General features: G+C 46.0%; 1 protein-coding gene across 2 annotated transcripts in view; it reads left to right on the plus strand.

Annotated features, from left to right (window-relative positions):
• Positions 1 to 19,140, plus strand: part of lgi3 (leucine-rich repeat LGI family, member 3) — a 43,382-nt gene that overhangs the window by 19,169 nt on the left and 5,073 nt on the right. For both annotated transcript variants that reach the window (XM_063056787.1, XM_063056786.1), the window contains 5 exons: positions 6,096 to 6,167; positions 6,264 to 6,335; positions 15,313 to 15,384; positions 17,240 to 17,409; positions 18,119 to 18,283. In XM_063056787.1, the coding sequence (XP_062912857.1) occupies positions 6,096 to 6,167; positions 6,264 to 6,335; positions 15,313 to 15,384; positions 17,240 to 17,409; positions 18,119 to 18,283 (551 nt within the window). The remainder of the gene's footprint in view (positions 1 to 6,095; positions 6,168 to 6,263; positions 6,336 to 15,312; positions 15,385 to 17,239; positions 17,410 to 18,118; positions 18,284 to 19,140) is intronic.

A 19,140-nucleotide genomic window follows, 5' to 3' on the forward strand; every position in this document is an offset into this window, starting at 1 on the left:
AGCAGAAGGCTGAGCATGCAGCCCTGGGAGGCTGCCAGTGCTCAGGGTGATGGAGTATGTAACATTACCTCGTGGCTCTTGAACCCAATCCCCAACTAATGAATGCTAACAACTTCAAGCTCAAATTCAAGGTTATTGTCATCCAACTGTACACATGAATATCACCAATAGCCTACCTCATCACTCCTGACTGGATCACCGCATCCAGTGGGATCACCAAACTGCGGTCTGAAACAAAAGCATATGAATTCTGGAGCCTGGAGTGTGCGGACACTTATGGACAGTGAAATCAGTGATTGTCCTGAAAGAAATACAACTATCATCTCAAGAGAGCTGAGAAGATTCCAAATTGACCTTACTGCCCTCTCTGAAATGTGGTCAACCGAGGAAGGACAACTGAAGGAGGAGAAGGGTGGATACACCTTTTTCTGGAAGGGGAATTCAGCAGATGAGCCCAGAATCCATGGAGTTGAATTCACCATAAACAACAGTATCATCAGTTGCCTCTCTGAATTGCCAGTTGGCATCAATGAACGCCTTATGACCATGCACCGTAAGCTCGCTAACAACCAAATGGCTACAGCTGTGAGTGCCTACGCTCCAACCCGAGACTCAGCAGATGATGTTAAGGAGACTTTCTATGCTGATGTGGTCCACACGCTATCAGATATTCCCTTGGACGATAAGGTCATTCTTCTCAGCGAATTCAATGGTAGAGTTGTCAGGGACAGCGACTCCTGGAAGGGCACAATTGGGAAGGAGGTGTTGGCAACATCAACTCCAGTGGAGTGCTCTTATTCTCCAAGTGTGCTGAACATGACCTGACAATCACCAACATCCTGTCCCGCCAGAGAAATAAGGTGAAAACTTTGTGGATGCATCCTGGCATGATTTTTACAGCACGTCAATTGCGGGAGAAAGCCTGGGAACAAAACCTCCCACTTTATATGGCCTTCATAGACCTTACAAAAGCATTTGACTCTGTAAATTGTCGTGCTCAAAATTGGATGCCTGGAGAAATACCTCAATGTGCTGCATCTCTTACACAGTGATATGAAGTGCACACTCATCAACAACAGTGGCTCCAAAACAGCACCTTTAAAGGTTGAGACTGGGATCAAACAGGGGTGCGTCATTGCCCCAACTGTGTTCGCCATTTTCATTGCAACCATTCTTCACCTCACAGGCCAAGACATCCCACAAGAAGGCCAGATTCTCTATAGGACAGATGGGTGGAGGGCACTTTAACCTTCACAGGTTCAAGGCAGAGCAAGGTGTCAGCTACTTTCATCATGGAACTCCAGTATGCAGACGACAACGCTGTTGTAGCTCACTTTAAGGAGGATCTGCAGGGCATAATGGGTGCTTTTGCCAGAGCATACATGCTCCTAGGACTTGACCTAAACATCAAGAAAACCCAAGTCCTGCACCAAACTGCTCCAGATCAAGCTCCTAAACCTCCAACCATCCAAGCTGACAACATCCTTCTGGAGAACACTGATCATTTCCCACATCTTGGCAGTTTCCTTTCTTCAAGAGCCACCATTAACCTTGAAATAAAACACAGAATAGGCTGTGCAAGCGGAGCTTTTGCCAGGCTGAGAAAGAGGGTTTTGGAATGCTGGGATATCAATACCAACATTAAGCTTCTGGTCTATAAAGTTATACTCCTCTCCTCCTTGCTATATGGAGCGGAGTCATGGACAACATACAGCAGGCATATAAAATCCCTAGAAATTTACCATCAAAGGTGCCTCCGAAAGATTCTGAGAGTTAGCTGGTAGAACAGGCGTACTAACTCCAGCATCCTGGAAGAAGCTAACATTAATTCCATAGCCACAATCATGACTCAATAGCAATTGTGATGGGTCAGCTGCATCATCCATATGCCTCTGTAAACAACTCCTGTTCGGCCAACTCAAGGATACAAAGCACACTCCTGGAGGGCAGAAAAAGTGGTTCAAGGACAATATTAAGAGCCACCTGAGGAAGTGCCACAACAACCTAAATGGGTGGGAGGAATTAGCACCGGATAGGGAAAGCTGGAGAAGGACTGTCTATGAGGGGACTGCACGGCTCAAAGAACACCTCCACCGTTCCGCTGAGACTAAGCGGCTTCATCGTAAGGAGAGACTGAGAAAGGTCCAACCAGCTACATCCACCACCACCTCAATGACCACCACCTGCCAAGACTGTGATAGGACTTGTTGATCACGGATCGGCCTCTTCAATCATCTCAAGACCCACAAGTGACCAGACCAACAAGGATCACTGATGACGATGATGTCACCAAAAGAAACAACGTTCCTCCAGACCAGGTGCACAACTCAATACATATAACTCGCACTCAACACATGAAGTAATATTACCACAAATAAATTAACAAATACAACACAAGTTAAAAAGTAAACAGTATAACAAAATGGTGATCCTTACCGTGATGGCACGGTCATGTTATACTGGGTGATGGCAGGGAGTTCAGCAGTCTCGTGGCCTGGGGGAAGAAGTTGCTTCCCGTCCTACAGTCCTTGTCCTTATGCTATGAATCTCCTTCCTGATGGTGGGGTGTCAAAGAGGTTGTTGTACAGACGGGAGAGATCATTGTCAATGGTAAGGACCCTGCGTGCACAGTGCTGTTGATAAATATCACTGATAGGTGGATGAGAGACCCCAGTGATCCTCTCAACAGTCCTCATAATCCTCTGTAGGGACTTGTGGTCATTAGTCTTGTAGTTTCCATACCAGACAATGACACAGCCCGTCAGGACCCTCTCAAAAGTACTCCTGTAAAAAATGATGGGACTAGGGGAGGGGGGAGGCCTTGCTTGCGTTAATCTCCTCAGGAAGTGCAGACACAACTGTGCTTTCTTGACTAAAGAGGTGGTGTTGAGGCACCAAGTGAGATCGTCCATTATGTACTCTCCCAGACACTTAGTGCTCCTAACTCTGTCGTCGCCTTTTATGTGACGTGAGAAGCCTGCGCCTTCCTAAAGTCCACAATCATCCCTCTGGTCTTGTCCATGTTGAGACTCCTCTCTGTACGCTGTCTTGTCATTGCTGTTGATGAGGCCAACCACTGACGCGTCGCCAGTGAACTTGATGATTCAGTTGGAACCGAATCTAGTGGTACAGTCGTGCATCAACAGCGGGCTGAACGTGCATCACCAGAGGGGGCTCCAGCGATGGAGCTAGAGATGTTGCTGCCAACGTGGACTGACTGTGGTCTTTCTGTGAGACCCAACGAGGACAGTTTACCCACCAGCTTCTGAGGGACGGTTGTATTAAACACAGAGCTGAAGCTAATAAACGGCATCCTGGAGTATGAGGCACCACTTTCCTGGTGGGACAGCATGGAGAGGAGAGTAGAAGCTATGGCATCATCAGTGCACCGATTTGATTGATAAGCAAACTGGAAAGGGTCCAATGTAGCAGGAAGATGGGATTTGAAGCGACCCATAGCCAACTGCTCAAAGCATTTCACTATCACTGAGGTCAGTGCCACTGGATGGTAGTTAAGGTAGGTTACTGTCACCCTTTTGGGCACCAGGACGATGGTGGCTGCCTTGAAGCCCACGGGGACGGTGAACCGTTCCAGAGAGATGTAGAAGATGTCTGTTAGAACCTCTGTTAACTGGGCTGGACAGACTCTCGGCACCTGAACAGCTTTATGGGGGTTAACCGTGGCTAGAGTTTTCCTCACATCAGCTGTGGCCAGACAGAATGCCAAGAGAGGAGTGGCCTTCCTCGCCGACACATTTTTCCATACATCAAACCGTGCAGAAGCGATATTCAGTCTACCAGGAAGGGAGACATGCAGGGTGGATTTTAGACCATTATGGTCTGAATACCCTGCCACATGCACCTCATATCCCTGGTGTCACAAAAACAGCTGCTTATTGCTAACAGCTTAGCAACCATACCCTCAGCACGTATCAACAAGCTCCAAAAGCTTCCTCTGCGACTGGATCCTTGGCTTCCTCACTGGGAGAGCACAGCCAGTGCAGTTTGGAAATAACATCTCCTCCCCACTGACAATTAGCACTGGTGTACCTCAAGGATGTGTGCTTAGCCCACTGCTCTACTCGCTCTGCACCCGTGACTGTGTGGCTAGGCACAGCTCAAGCACCAGCTATGAATTTGCTGACGACACAACTTTTGTTGGCAGAATATCAGATGGTGACAAGGATGCGTACAGGGGCGAGATGGATCAGTTGGTTGGGTAGTGTCACAGCAACAACCTTACACCTAACATCAGCAAGACTGAAGAATTGATGGTGGATTTCAGGAAGGGGAAATTGAGGAAACTCACACCAGTCTTCACCAGGGGATCTGCAGTGGAAAGGATAAGCACTTCCAAGTTTTTGCATGTTAACTTCTCTGAAGATCTATCCTTGGCCCAAAATATTGATGCAATTACAAAAAAAACATGACAACAGCTATACTTCATTAAGACTTGGTACGTCACCAAAGACTCTCGCGAGTTTCTACCGATGTACCGTGGAGAGCATTCCAAGTGTTTGCCTCGGCACCTGGTATGGAGGGGCCACCGCGGAGTATTGGGAAAAGCCACAGAAATCTGGAAACTCAGTCGGCTCTGCTTTGGGCACCAGCTCCCCAGCATCCAGGACATCCTCAAAAGGTGATGACTCAAAAAGGCGGCTTCCATCACTAAGGACCCCCATCACCCAGGACACGACCTCTTCTCATTGCTACCATCAAGGCGCAGGTACAGGAGCCTGAAGGCACACACTCAACAATTTAGGAACAGCTTCTTCCCCTCCGCCATCAGATTTCTGAATGATTCATAAACCTGTGTTAACTAACTCACTATTTTTTTTGCTTTTTTTTCCACTACTTACTTATTTTATATTTATATATATTTCTTACTGTAATTTATACTTTTTGTTATGCATTGCAGTTCACTGCTGCCACCAAACAACAAATTTCACGACTCTTGTGAGCGATATTAAACCTGACTCTGATTCTGATGACTGACCATTCTCTGTGCTAATCCCGTCTGCCCGCCGGATGGCGCGGGAAAGCACACCATAGGTCTTCCTATCAACCCTACCAACTCGCGCGACAACTCTGAGGCACATATGGACGCGGACCCGCAGATCCCAGGGAAGGTCAGTGAGATTTGGCTGGGTGACTTGCAACAGCCTGCAGCCTGTCATGTCCTCGCTCCCCTTCTGCAACAACAAAAAACCAGTCAAATTCGTCATTCTCCAGATCTCTGGCACCTTCAGCAAGGACGACAGCCTCAGTGACCTGTGATACATCCCACCTCAGCCTCAAGCCTTGGGCAGAGGTGCTGCCTTCCAGAGTACACACATCCTTTCAGCCCATCTATTTTCTCTGCTAACTCTTCTCCTGCTGCCATTTCTTTAGTAGGAAGACTCATTCAATGCCTTCCTCAATGTATAGACCATCACCTTCCCTTTTGTGATTGCACCACTCCCCCTTCCCCTTTCCACCTATTTTTGATACATGCCCTGATAAAGAGTTTGGGTTTCCTTTAGCAGCAATTCCCATTCTCTTTTTCCCCCGCCCGTCCTAACCATCTTCCTCTTGGAATTACTCACTTGACGCACAATGTACTTCTTTCTTCCTGCACCATGAGCTTCATCTCCTCCGTGACCTTCTCCCTAAAGGTGATGGGGCAAGCCTCTCCCGGGGACATCTGCTCTTCTGTTAAAAATGGACCTGAATGGCTCTAAAAACCTCGGAGCCCAGTGCTCTCCTGCTCCCCGCACAGGCTGGAAGAGCTCATTATAGTTGGTAAACACGAGGAATTCTGAAGATGCTGGAAATTCAAGCATCACATATCAAAGTTGCTCTTGAACGCAGCAGGCCAGGCAGCACCTCTAGGAAGAGGTACAGTCGACGTTTCGGGCTGAGACCATTATAGTTGGTGTTTGTTTGGGTGTAACCTTTCATTGATTCTAGTGTATTTCTCTGTTCTGCCATGAGTAATTGAAAAAAAAGAATCTCAAGGCGGTATGTGGTGATATGTACATCATTGGATAACAAATTTACTTTGAACTTTGAACATCATAATTAGTTGTAACTGCTTGATCTCTGTGGCCCCACAGCCTGCTGAACTCAAACACCTTCACGTTGATTGCAGATGATGCCTTCAGTGGCCTATCTCACCTGCAGTACCTGTAAGTCCAAACAACACTTTGTCCAGGATTTACTGGCTTTAGATATAACAGCACCTGTGTTGAAATCTGTATTTTTTTGTGTGCGTGTGTTCACAGATTCATAGAGAACAACGACATCCAGTCACTGTCCAAGTACTCGTTCCGGGGCCTCAAGTCATTGAGCCACCTGTGAGTCTTTCACGATTTATGATTTAACTTGGTTAAGGCTCTGAAAAATTGGAATGAACCGTAAGGTAAGGGGTGAGAGTTTATCAGTGGACTTCGACTCCTCGATCAACTCCTCAGCAGGGTGCTGGGACACAGCCTCACAGGCAATGCACTTGGGGTGATTGTGTTGTCCACCTTTGGGATGTGAAGAGGCAGGGACTGGGGAGACTCTGGATCAAAGAAGTTAGACTCAAAAACTGAGACTAGGATTAACGGTCAGGGTAGAGAGATCACTGGGAAAGGGAGGGCAGGCTAAACTAGACCCCCCCCCCGCCCCGGGTGTCAGGGAACAGGTACAGAAACTGGTAAGAATCAGTTACTATCCCACAACCATAAGGCAATAAGAAACAAGAGCAGAGTTAGGCCATTTGGCCCATCGAGTTTGCTCTGCCATTTGATCATGTCTGATCCATTTCACTCTCAACCCCATTCTCCTGTCTTCTGTCCATAATCTTTCATGCCCCAGACTAATCAAGAACCTATCAACCTCACCTTAAATACACCTGATTCCTAGGCCTCCACAGTCTCCTTCCACAGATTCATCACCTTCTGGCTAAAGAAATTACTCCTCTCTCCATTCTAAATGGACATCCTTCTATTCCGAGGTTGTGCCCTCTGGTCCTAAACGCCCCCACTATAAGAAACATCCCGTCCACATCCACTCTATCTAGGCTTTTCAACATTCAATAAGTTTCAACGAGATTCCTCCTCTTCCTTCTAAATTCTAGCAAATACAGGCCCAGAGCCATTAAACACTCCTCATATGATAAGCTTTTCATTTCCTGAAACATTGTTGTGAGCCCTCTCCAACATCAGCACATCCTTTCTTAGATAAGGGGACCAAACTGCTGACAGTAGTCCAAGCGAGGCCTCACCAGTGCCTTATGCAGCCTTAGCATTTCATCCGGGCTTCTATATTCTAGTCCTCTCAAAATGAATGCTAACGTTCATTTGCCTTCCTCACCACTGACTCAGCCTAAAAATTAACCTTTAGAGAATTCTGCACAAGGACTGCCAAGTCCCTTTCCCAGACATCCCACACTGCAAAAACTCATTTCAGGGAGGTAGCACCATCAATTTGCGGGAGACTCCCGGGAGAGGTGGGATGTCTGCAATAGAGTAGCTCCTTAGCAGCTGGCCAACTAGTTTAAATAACGTTAGCTGTGCTAATGAATGAATGACACCTGTTAAACTCACCTCAACATGTCTTTTACAGTCTTAACCCACCATGGGCAACAGAAAAGTCACTGTTGCAAACAGTGCAGCGAGCAACACTGTCATTATTTTTGACCCCTATTAGGCAGGGGTACACTTTAGTGTAGTCCGGGGTGACGTACGATTTATATTTTTTTTGAAACACTCTGCCATGGTGCGCTCTCTCTCTCTCTCTCTCTCTCTCGTGATCGCTCGCGCGCTCTCAAGCGTTCTCGCTCGCTCTCTCTCCCTCTCTCGTTCTCTCTCTCACGCTCTCTTGCTTTTCTCTCACTCGCTCTCAAAAAAATTGAATTCCGTGATATTGTATATAATTTGCGGGCACCAGGGAGCCACTATTAATATGCGGGAGACTCCCAGAAGTTCCAGGAGAGGTGGGATGTCTGCTTTCCACCTCAGATTTTTGAATTTTCTCCCCAGTTAGAGAATGGCCTACGTATGTATTCCTGCTGACGAAGTGTATGACATACACCTCCCAGCACTGTGTTCCATTTGCCACTTCTCTGCCTGGTCTCCTAATCTCTTTGCTTCCTCAACACCACCTACACTTCCACTTATCTTTGTATCATCTGCAAATTTGGCCACAAAGCTATCAATTCCATCATCCAAATCATTGACATGCAACGTAAAAAGAAGCGGTCCCAACACCGACCCCTGCAGGACACCCAGTCACCGGCAGTCAATCCGAAAAGGCTCCCTTTATTCCCACTCTGCCTCCTGCCAATCAGCCAATGCTCTATCCATGCTAGAATCTTTCCTGTAATACCATGGGCTCTTATCTTGCTAAGCAGTGTCACGTGTGGCACATTGTCAAAGGCCTTCTGAAAATCCAAGTGCACAACATCCACCGATTTTCCTTTGTCCGTCCTGCTTACAACAGGTTTGTCAAGATTTTTCCTGAAGGAAGCCTTCCTAACTTTGGCCTACTTTATCATGTGCCTCCAAGTACCCTGAAATGTCCTTAACAACGGACTCCAACATCTTCCCAACCACTGAGGTCGGGCTAAATAGCATATAATTTCCTTTCTTCTGCCTCCCTCCCTTCTTGAAGAGTGGTGACACATTTGCCATTTTCCTATCCTCCAGAACCATTTCAGAACCTAGTAGTTCTTGAAAAATGATTACTTCCACAATCTCTTCAGCTACAACTTTCAGAACCCTTGGGTGTAGTCCCTCTGGTTAAATTGACTTATCTACCTCCAGACCTTTCAGTTTCCCAAGCACCTTCGGCCCGGTACTAACAGCTACACTCACTTCTGCCCCGTCTCAAACTTCCAGCATACTGTTTTCCACAGTGAAGACTGATGCAAGATATTTATTCAGTTTGTCTGCTATTTCCTTGTCACCAATTACACCTCTCCAGTGTCATTTTCCAGCAGTCTGATGTCTACTCTCACCCCTCTTTTACTCTTTATATATCTGAAAAATATCTCTTTGATATTATTGGCTAGCTTACCTTCATATTTCATCTTTTCTCCCCTTATGGCTTTTTAGTTGCCTGTTGTTGGTTTTTAAAAGCTTCTCAATCCTCTAACTTCCACTAATTTTTGCTAAGTTAAATGCCCTTTCTTTTACTTTTATATTGGCTTTGACTTCCCTTGTCAGCCACGGTTGTTTCATCCTGCCTTAGAATACTTCCCCTTTGGGATGTATCTATCCTGCACCTTCCGAATTGCTCCCAGAAACTCCAGCCATTGCTGCTCTGCTGTCTTCCCTGCCAGTGTTCCCTTCCATTCAACTTTGGCCAGCTCCTCTCTCATGCCTCTAATATGGATACATTTGATTTGAGCATTCTCCCTCTGAAATTACAGGATGAATTCCAACATATTAATATCACTGACTCCTAAGGGTTCCTTTTCCTTAAGCTCCCTAATCAAATCTGGTTCATCACAAAACACCCAAACCAGAAAAGCTAATCCCCTAGTGGGCTCAGGCTGCTCTAAAAAGCCAATTTGTAGGCATTCTACAAATTCTCTTTCTTGGGATCCAAAAATCAGCTCCAACCCGATCACCCCAATCTACCTGCATATTGGAATCTCCATAACTACCATAACATTGCTCTTTTGTTGTACATTTATTTGCTCTCTCCCATTGTAATTTGTAGCCTGTCGTAACATAAACGAAGTCACCTGAGAGACACTGAAGTTAGTGGATATAGAAGTGCGTTATTGAACAAAAACGAGCAGCTGGCATCCAAGAGAAAGCAACTGCAGTGTAGTTGTAGACAGTGCACACTGTAGTCACCAGTCTTGGGGAATGGGTGCATTAGTGTTGGTACTGATGCCAAGTAAGCAGTTGCTTTCTCTTGGATGGTGTTGAGGGTCTTAAGAACCGGACTGCACTCATGATGCTAGGGTGGATTATTCCTTCCTGGTCCTGGCTTACACTTTGTAGATGATGGAAAGGTTTTGAGATTTCAGGGGGTAGGTCTCCTGTTGAAGGATACCCTGTGTCTGATCCAGTCTCAGGCAGAGTACTTATGTGGCTGTTAGTTTCCGGTCAGTGTGACCCTTGGGGGCCTGACAGCAAGAGATTCAGTGATGGCAATGCCGTTGAATGACAAGTGTAGGAGGTTGGAGATGGTGCCTGAAACCCTTGTGTTGTAAATACTACAATTAACACTGACTTTTCATCCCATATAGAGTTGCTTGAACATACTGTAATCTCCCTGCTGCCATGGTGGGTTTTCAAGCAAGTGGATACCATAGAGAGTGCAGAGGAGATTTACAAGGATGTTGCCTGGATTGGAGAGCATACCTTATGAGAATAGGTTCAGTGAACTTGACCATTTCTCCTTGGAGTGATGGAAGATGAGAGGTGACCTGACAGAGGTGTATAAGATGACGAGAGGCATTGATTGTGTGGATAGTCAGAGGCTTTTTCCCCCAGGCTGGAATGGCTAACATGAGGGGACAGAGTTTTAAGGTGCTTGGAAGTAGGTACAGAGGTAAGTTTTTCACACAGAGAGTGGTGGGTGCGTGGAATGCACTGCCAGCGACGGTGGTGGAGGTGGATACAATAGGGTATTTTAAGAGACTCTTAGATAGTTACATGGAGCTTAGAAAAATAGCGGGCTATGCGGTAGGGATATTCTAGGCAGTCTCTAGAGTAGGTTACATGGTCAGCACAACATTATATAATGTACTGCAGGTGTCTACGTTCTATGTTCTTACCATTCTCCCCTCACACCTTCCTCTTCTTCATCACACCCCTCACCATCCCAACCCCCTTGAACCCCTCCCTCTCATTATCCCACTCCTCACCAACCCCGCCATCACAGCCCTCCACCGGTGGTGACGGTGGTGGAGGCGGCTACAAAAGGGTTTTTTAAGAGGCTCTTAGATAGGTACGTGGAGCTCAGAAAAATAGAGGGCTATGCAGTAGGGAAATTCTAGGCAGTTTCTAGAGTAGGTTATATGGTCGGCACAACATTGTGGGCCGAAGGGTCTGTAATGTGCTGTAGATTTCTATGTTCTCTAAGTCTACACACAGTGGTGTTCTGGAAGAATCAGTGCTGGGACCTCTGTTGTTAAGATGAAATTATAGGAGGCTGATTATATTTGCAGATGGCACAAGTTTGGCAAAGTTTTGGACAGCGAGGAAGGTAATGATTTAGCAGGGTATAGATAGCTGGATATTTGGGCAGAGAAGAAGCAGAGGAAGTTTAATTGTGAAATATATATTGCATGTTGTGAGGCTGAATGTGAGAAAGAATACAGTAAATGGCAAGCGCATTGATATACAGAAAGAACACATTTACAGCTCTCTGAAAGTGTTAAAGCAAGAGGATAGGGTGATAAAGAACGCATATGCCATGCAAGCTTTGAAGCATTGAGTATAAAAGTTGGCAAGACATCGTGCAGCTGGTTAAAATACTTTTGAAGTATTTTGAGCACTTCTGGTTGTCACACTATATCAGATTCAGACTTATTATCTCTGTTTTATATAACATGAAATCCACTGTTTTGCAGCAGCAGGAAAGCGCAAACACATACCGTTACTAGACATTACAAACTAAATAGTACAAGATACTCGGATTAATGACAATAGACAATAGGTACAGAGGTAGACCATTCGGCCCTTCGAGCCTGCGCCACCATTCTGAGATCATGTCTGATCATCTACTATGAATACCTGGTTCCTGCCTTGTCCCCATAACCCTTGATTCCCCTATTCATAAGATACCTATCTAGCTCCTTCTTGAAAGCATCCAGAGAATTGGCCTCCACTGCCTTCTGAGGCAGCGCGTTCCACACCTCCACAACTCTCTGGGAGAAGAAGTTCCTCCCCAACTCTGTCCTAAATGACCTACCCCTTATTCTTAAATCATGCCCTCTGGTACTGGACTCTCTCAGCACCTGGAACATATTTCCTGCCTCTATCTTGTCCAATCCCTTAATAATCTTATATGTCTCAATCAGATCCCCCCTCAATCTCCTTAATTCCAGCGTGTACAAGCCCAGTCTCTCTAACCTCTCTGCGTAAGACAGTCCAGACATCCCAGGAATTAACCTAGTGAACCTACGCTGCACCTCCTCCACAGCCAGGATGTCCTTCCTTAACTCTGGAGACCAAAACTGCACACAATATTCCAGGTGTGGTCTCACCAGAGCCCTGTACAAATGCAAAAGGATTTCCTTGCTCTTGTACTCCATTCCCTTTGTAATAAAGGCCAACATTCCATTAGCCTTCTTCACTGCCTGCTGCACTTGCTCATTCACCTTCAGAGACTGATGAACAAGTACTCCTAGATCTCTTTGTATTTCACCCTTACCTAACTCCACATCGTTCAGATAATAATCTGCCTTCCTGTTCTTGCTCCCAAAGTGAATAACCTCACACTTATTCACATTAAACGCCATCTGCCAAGTTTCTGCCCACTCACCCAGCCTATCCAAGTCACCTTGAATTCTCCTAACATCCTCATCACTTGTCACACTGCCACCCAGCTTAGTATCATCAGCAAACTTGCTGATGTTATTCACAATGCCTTCCTCTAAATCATTGACGTAAATTGTAAACAGCTGTGGTCCCAATACCGAGCCCTATGGCACCCCACTAGTCACCACTTGCCATTCTGAGAAACACCCATTCACTGCTACCCTTTGCTTTCTATCTGCCAACCAGTTTTCTATCCATGTCAATATCCTCCCCCCAATGCCATGAGCTCTGATTTTACCCACCAATCTCCTATGTGGTACCTTATCGAATGCCTTCTGAAAGTCAAGGTACACCACATCCACTGGATCTCCCGCGTCTGTCTTCCTGGTTACATCCTCAAAAAACTCCAATAGATTAGTCAAGCATGATTTGCCCTTGGTAAATCCATGCTGGCTCGGCCCAATCCTATCACTGCTATCAAGATATGCTGCTATTGAGGTGGTGCTCGTGGATTATTCAGAATCTAATGGCAGAAGGGAAGAAACTGCTCCTGAGTCTCTGAGTGGGGCTCTTCAGGCTCCTGTAGCTCTTCCCTGATGATAGTAAAAGGGAAGTGGGTGGTGAGGGTACTTAGTAATGGATGCCACCTTCCTGAGGCATCTTGAGGGGAGGGTTGACCCCGTAAGGGAGCTGGCCCTGCAGCTTTTTGCGATCCTGTGCACTGGAGCCTCCGTGCCAGGCTGTGATGCAACCAGATGGAATGCTCTTCGCTGTGTATATCTACAGAGTTTTCAGACGACCCACACCTCCTCAAACTCCTCAACAAACACAGCTGCTGCTGTGCTCTCCTCCTGATTGCATCAGTGTACTTGGCCCAGAGTACATCCTCTGAGAGGTCCATGCTCACGAGCGCGAAGCTGCTCACTCTTTCCGCTGCTGACCTCTGCGAGGGCTGGCGTGTGTTCCCCCGACTTGCCCCGTCCTGAAGTCCACAATCGATTCCCTGCTCGTGCTGGCGGTGTCGTGACCCCATCCAAACAGCTGACCTATCTCACACCTGAGTAACCCCCTCGCCTCTGTCTGAGATTTTACCAACGTGGTAGTGTCGGCAGCAAATTCATTGATAGCATTTGAGCTGGTCATGAGTATAGACAGAGTAGAGCGGTGGGCTAGGCACGCATCCCTGAATTGACCTGTGTTAATCACCAGTGAGGAGACAAATCCTAATCCTCAATCCATACTGACTGTTGTCTCCTGATGAGAAAGTTAAGGATCCAGTTACAGAGGGAGATACTGTGGCCCCAGGTTTGGAAGTTAGGTGATTAATACTAAGGACTGAGGGTAGTACTGAACTCTAAACTGTAATCAATAAACAGCAGCCTGGTGTATGCTTTCCTGTTACTTAGGTGCTCCAAAGCCAAGTGGAGAGCCAATCAGGTCAGGCAATGTTTAATGTCATTTAACTATATACACGTCAACCAAGATGTTTCTCTGAACCAGGGTCTAAAGCATGGTGGTACACATAACATACATATAACAATACAATAACTGAAGAAAGTTGATATAAAATCTACAGATGAATCACACATAAATAGACAAAGAAAAGTGTGTAAATTAAATATTGTAAGGTACGGAACAGATTAACCAGTGGCACTTTGAATACAGTGAGGTAGGGAGTTTTATGGCCTGAGGGAAGAAACTGTTTCCCATCCTGACCATCCTTGCTTTGATGCATCAGAGGACGCTGCCTGATTGTAGAATGTCAAAGAGGTTGCTGGATGGATGGGTGGGGTCCTTGATAATACTCAGGGTCCTGCTAATGCAGTGCTCCTGATAAATGTCCCCAGTGGAAGGCAGAGACACCCCTATGACCCTCTGAGCCGTTCTCACAGTCCTTTGCAGATGCTCGACTGCTCCCATACCAGATGGAGATGCAACGTGTCAGGATGCTCTCAATGGTGCCGCTATAAAATTCAGTTACAATGGGGGTGTGGAGGGGGAGAGGCTTGCTTGCCTCATTCTCTTTAGGAAGTGGAGGTGCTGCTCTGCCTTCTTCTTCAGGGAGGTGATATTAAGGGACCAGGTGAGGTCACCTGTGATATGAACTCTCAGGAACCTGGTGCACTTAACTCTGTCTACGGAAGAGCCGTGTATTCACAGAGGGGGATAGCTCATCTGCACCTTCCTGAAGTCCACAATGATTCCCTCGGTCTTCTCCATGTTCAGATTTGGATTGAGTCAACTGCGGACCTGTTGCGGTGCAAATCGCAGAGGGTCAAGGACCGTGCTCAGGCTGGAGTTAATTCTAGCCATTATGAACCTCTCGAAACACTTCATTATAGTCGATGTGAGTGCTACCAGTTGATAGCCGTTGAGATATAATAGAAGGATGTGGAGGCTGTGGAGAAGGTGCAGAAGAGGTTCACCAGGATGCTGCCTGGATTAGAGAGTTTGAACTGTAAGGAGAGGATTGAAAAACCTGGATGGTTTACTCTGGAGCATTGGAGGGTGAGGGACAACCTGACAGAAGTTCATAAAATAAAAAAGATGCGTAGATAGGATAAATAGACAGAGTCTCTTTGCTAGGGTGGAAATGTCACTTAGAAGATGGCAGAACTTTAAGGTGAGAGGGATAAAGTTTAAAGGAGACGTGCAAAACAATATTTTTTACACTGAGGTCAGTGGGTGCCCAGAATGGGTTGCCAGGATTGGTGGTAGAAACAGATACATTAGAATAGTTAAGAAGTATTTAGACAGAGAAATGAAAAGGCATTGATCTGTTCCTTTTCACACTTCTGTTGGCGCACTAATCAACTGTTTCATTTTGTTCTCTTTACCTCTGCAGATCATTGGGAAACAACAATCTTCGGACTCTTCCCAGAGACATCTTCATCAACCTTCAGGTTTTGACACATTTGTGAGCATTTTACTCCTCATTTGAAGACCTCATCCGTATGTCATAAACCAAAACTGGGGTGAAATCCTGTGAAGCAGAATGTGTGGGCTTGGATGCCTATAGCACCAAGCAAGATTTCACCTCAGCAGAGAACGTTGGGAAATTCTGAATAAGCAGTAAGCCCATTTAGGGTAGCGTTTGATTTTCTTCTAATATCATGAGTTAAAATGGTAACTTATCAAAGCTCCTGAAAACTTATTGGAAGAATCTGTGCTCGTGCATTAAGTACCCAGTAAACTGCCCAGATAGATATAAACATGAAAGCAAAACCTGACATCGATGTTATGAATAATTCTGAGAATTTCCACCAGTTTCAAAAAAATATCAAGCAAGTTACAACTCCGTCAATCCTTATCGGGTTAACACAAGCTTGGGTGAACACTGGTTACACTGGCTCCTTGAGCAAACTGATAATGTACCAAGTCTCTGAAGACTGTGCAAGCAAGGGAAGGGCAGATCAAAGAGTGGTGTTGTTAGAGGGACTGATTGGTCCTTTGGCTATCAAGGGATCCAATTTACAGCCTGTATGCCATTGCCCAGCTGTGAATGCAAGAAGGACGTTTGGGTTGGAATTTGGAAAGGGTGAATTAAATGGCTAAATATGCCAGAGATGAGCAAGTTTGTAGATCAAGTTAAGTCACTTTTTATTGTGATTTCAACCATAACTGCTGGTACAGTACACAGTAAAAATGAGACAACGTTTTTCAGGACCATGGTGCTACATGAAACAATACAAAAACTACACTGAACTACGTAAAACAACACAAAAACTACACTAGACTACAGACCTACACAGGACTACATAAAGTACACAAAACAGTGCAGGCATTACAATAAATAATGAACACGACAATAGGCACAGCAGAGGGCAGTAGGTAGTCCAATGGCTTGAGGGAAGATCTGTTACATAAATAAACAGCTGTATTCCCGCCGAGTATTTCGTTGGAGTTGGATGTAGTCCAATTTAATGCCCATTGGAGAGCAGAATGGACGGGAGAACCGGCCGGCTAGGGCTCGCTTTTTTCCTGGCACGGACTCCTGCCCGCTCGCCTCGCTTCCGCTTCCTCGCACACCGCTCACGACGTCCCCACCTCCGGCCGCCGGCATCAGGCCACTCCGAGGACTGCGGGCCCAATTCCCTCAGTAAGCCATGGTCGCGTAATTTAACCAGCAGATCTTCATGAAGGTTTGGTTTTGGGCGATCTCTGTATTGTAGCAGTACCTGGCGATGGTAGATAGTTACTCTGTTATCCATTGCCCTAAACCCTAATTGTGCCTTAAAATTAAATTAGAAAACTAAATTAAAGTAGCACCGGGTCCGAAAGGCCGCTGCTGCCGTGCCGCACCGCCTGCTGGACCTCATCAAGATGAAATTCAGACAGACTACAGTTTTGAGCTGATCAGCATTCAAGCAGTAGATATAAATCTGCCGTGATTTTTAAAATCATTTATTACCTGCCTGTGCTGATTGGGAGGCAATTTTGTTCTTGTGGCTCGCTCAAGGGTTAAGTGTGAACCTTGTCTGGAAGCTCCTGTCTGTGGAAGTCCAGGAACTTGCACATCTAGAATTGCTCCATCATTCAAGGGTGTCAATTGTGGACAACACTGAATGTTGGACACTACACAGTCCATCCAACAGGATCTCTAACTGCCCTCTACTGTAAACCTCACAACCATTAGAACTCTATTACAATTGGTGTTTATATGGCCCACCAGAAATATTTTCGAAATATCACTGTATTGCACCAAGGCCAGGAAGTTTGTTGTAAATTAAACTGTTTGTGCAAATCAGCTGAAACTTCCTGCTCCTTTGCAGAGATTTGCGAGGAAACGCCTTCCACTGCGACTGCAAAATGAAGTGGCTGATAAAGTGGCTACAGGCAACCAATACCACAGTGCCACCTACCTATTGTGTCAGCCCGGTCAAATATCAGGGGCACACAATAAGCAGTCTGCCCCTCCGTCAATTTGAATGCATCACCACAGGTCTGTAATCAAATCTGTAACTGTAAAACTCAACAAAAACGTTCTCCTCTGAATTGTTTCGCTTTGGTGTGGACCAATGTAAAATTTGTGGGAGTTAAAGCAAAAAACCGTGTCAATTAATCTAGGTAGGACCACAGTTTCAAGCCAGTGCATTCAGGGGGAGGGTTAGGGTATTTTGTGGCAATATTTCGTGGGAGATTAGAAGAAGGCATCAAGTTACAAGTTTGTTTAAAAGACAATGCAGAACGAACTTTATTCTCCTAGTTGGTCATGTCCTGCCTTGATTGATTAATGGGAATATTTGGTGGTAATTTCATTCTGTGACTGACTCGAGGCATGCGACCCTGATTATTTGAATGATTACACTAAAAGGACCTACGTAAGCGGTTAGGAGGCAATGTGCCGGTACTGAGGGTGTTCTTCCGTCTGTAGCAATGAGAGCTTGCAAATGTCTTTGAACACACCCACCAGTTGGTTGGCACAGGTTTTCAGAGCCCTACCAGCACTCCATTGGGACCTATCGCCTTGCAATGGTTCACCCTCTTGAAAGGCAGTCTGATGTCGTCCTCCGAGGCAGAGATCACAGGGTCACCAGATAATGTAGGGATCCTCATAGCCATAGTTTATTCTGCCTTTCAAAGTGTGTGTAAAAGGCATTGAGTTTCTGTAATAATGAGAATAATTTGATAACAATGACCTGTCCTTGCAGAGTTCACCACACATCAAACACTACCCTTCCAGTCTATCTCGGCCGAATCGTTTCTGTACGCCGATGACCTTTACGTCACGTTTGCCCAGGCTAACAGCGGCAACTGCGCTTTCCTCATGTGGGATCACGTTGAGCTGGTCTTCAGGAAATCTGAAAACATCTCTGGTAAGTCTGAAGGGTTGTTAGCGGGTGCACGTTGACATCATCCGGAGATGACGTTGTCCAGAAGGTTCTTTGGCAGTTAAGAATGAGTCGCGATTCTTTTAGTTACAACTGTTTTATTAGATAGTACACGGTACAGTACAGGTCAGACAGGGTCAGCCTGTACCAACAAGCAGAACGGAGGAGTTACAATAAACTGTAACAAACGGCAGCAGCCTGTACTTGAAACTGCAGCAAGCTGTTAGCCAGTCTCAGGACAACACGTACAGCCACCTGAATCTGACTGTAAAGGCTGATTTATACTTGTGTGTACTAGCTTTGCGCCGTAACCTATGCAAGTGGGCGACGCTGTTGTGAGCATTTATACTTGTACATTGGTGTGTCTGCAATTCACCGCCAAAATGCTAGTTGGCGGTGGTTGAAACTCAACACGAAGAAACTCAAACTTCAAACAATGGCGACTGAAACTGAAGGAGGGTGAATTTTCTGTGCTTGTCCGGCCACTGAGAGACATGGATGGAGAAATGCATTTCAAATATTTTCGGATGTCAGCAGGTAGATTTGACGACTTGGTTCATCGTCTCCAACCATTTATTTTGCATCAGTGTACGCACAGTATACTCAGAGACTGGCAATCACCATTCGAGTTTTAGCTTCAGGTGGAAGTCAACAGGCTGTAGCAGCTAGCTACAAACTGGTGTCAAATCGGAGGTCTGTAAAGCTTTATGAAAAGCATTGCAGCCAGAGTTCCTTCCCTGCCCTTCAGTCGCCCAATGGGAAGCTATTGGAGCATATGAGGAAATGCGATGCTACCAAGCAGACCAATCACAGTTGTTGCGGTCTGCGTCGCCGCGACGCGT

The sequence above is a fragment of the Mobula hypostoma genome, chromosome 8 (assembly GCF_963921235.1).
Source record: "Mobula hypostoma chromosome 8, sMobHyp1.1, whole genome shotgun sequence".
Taxonomy (NCBI): Eukaryota; Metazoa; Chordata; class Chondrichthyes; order Myliobatiformes; family Myliobatidae; genus Mobula; species Mobula hypostoma.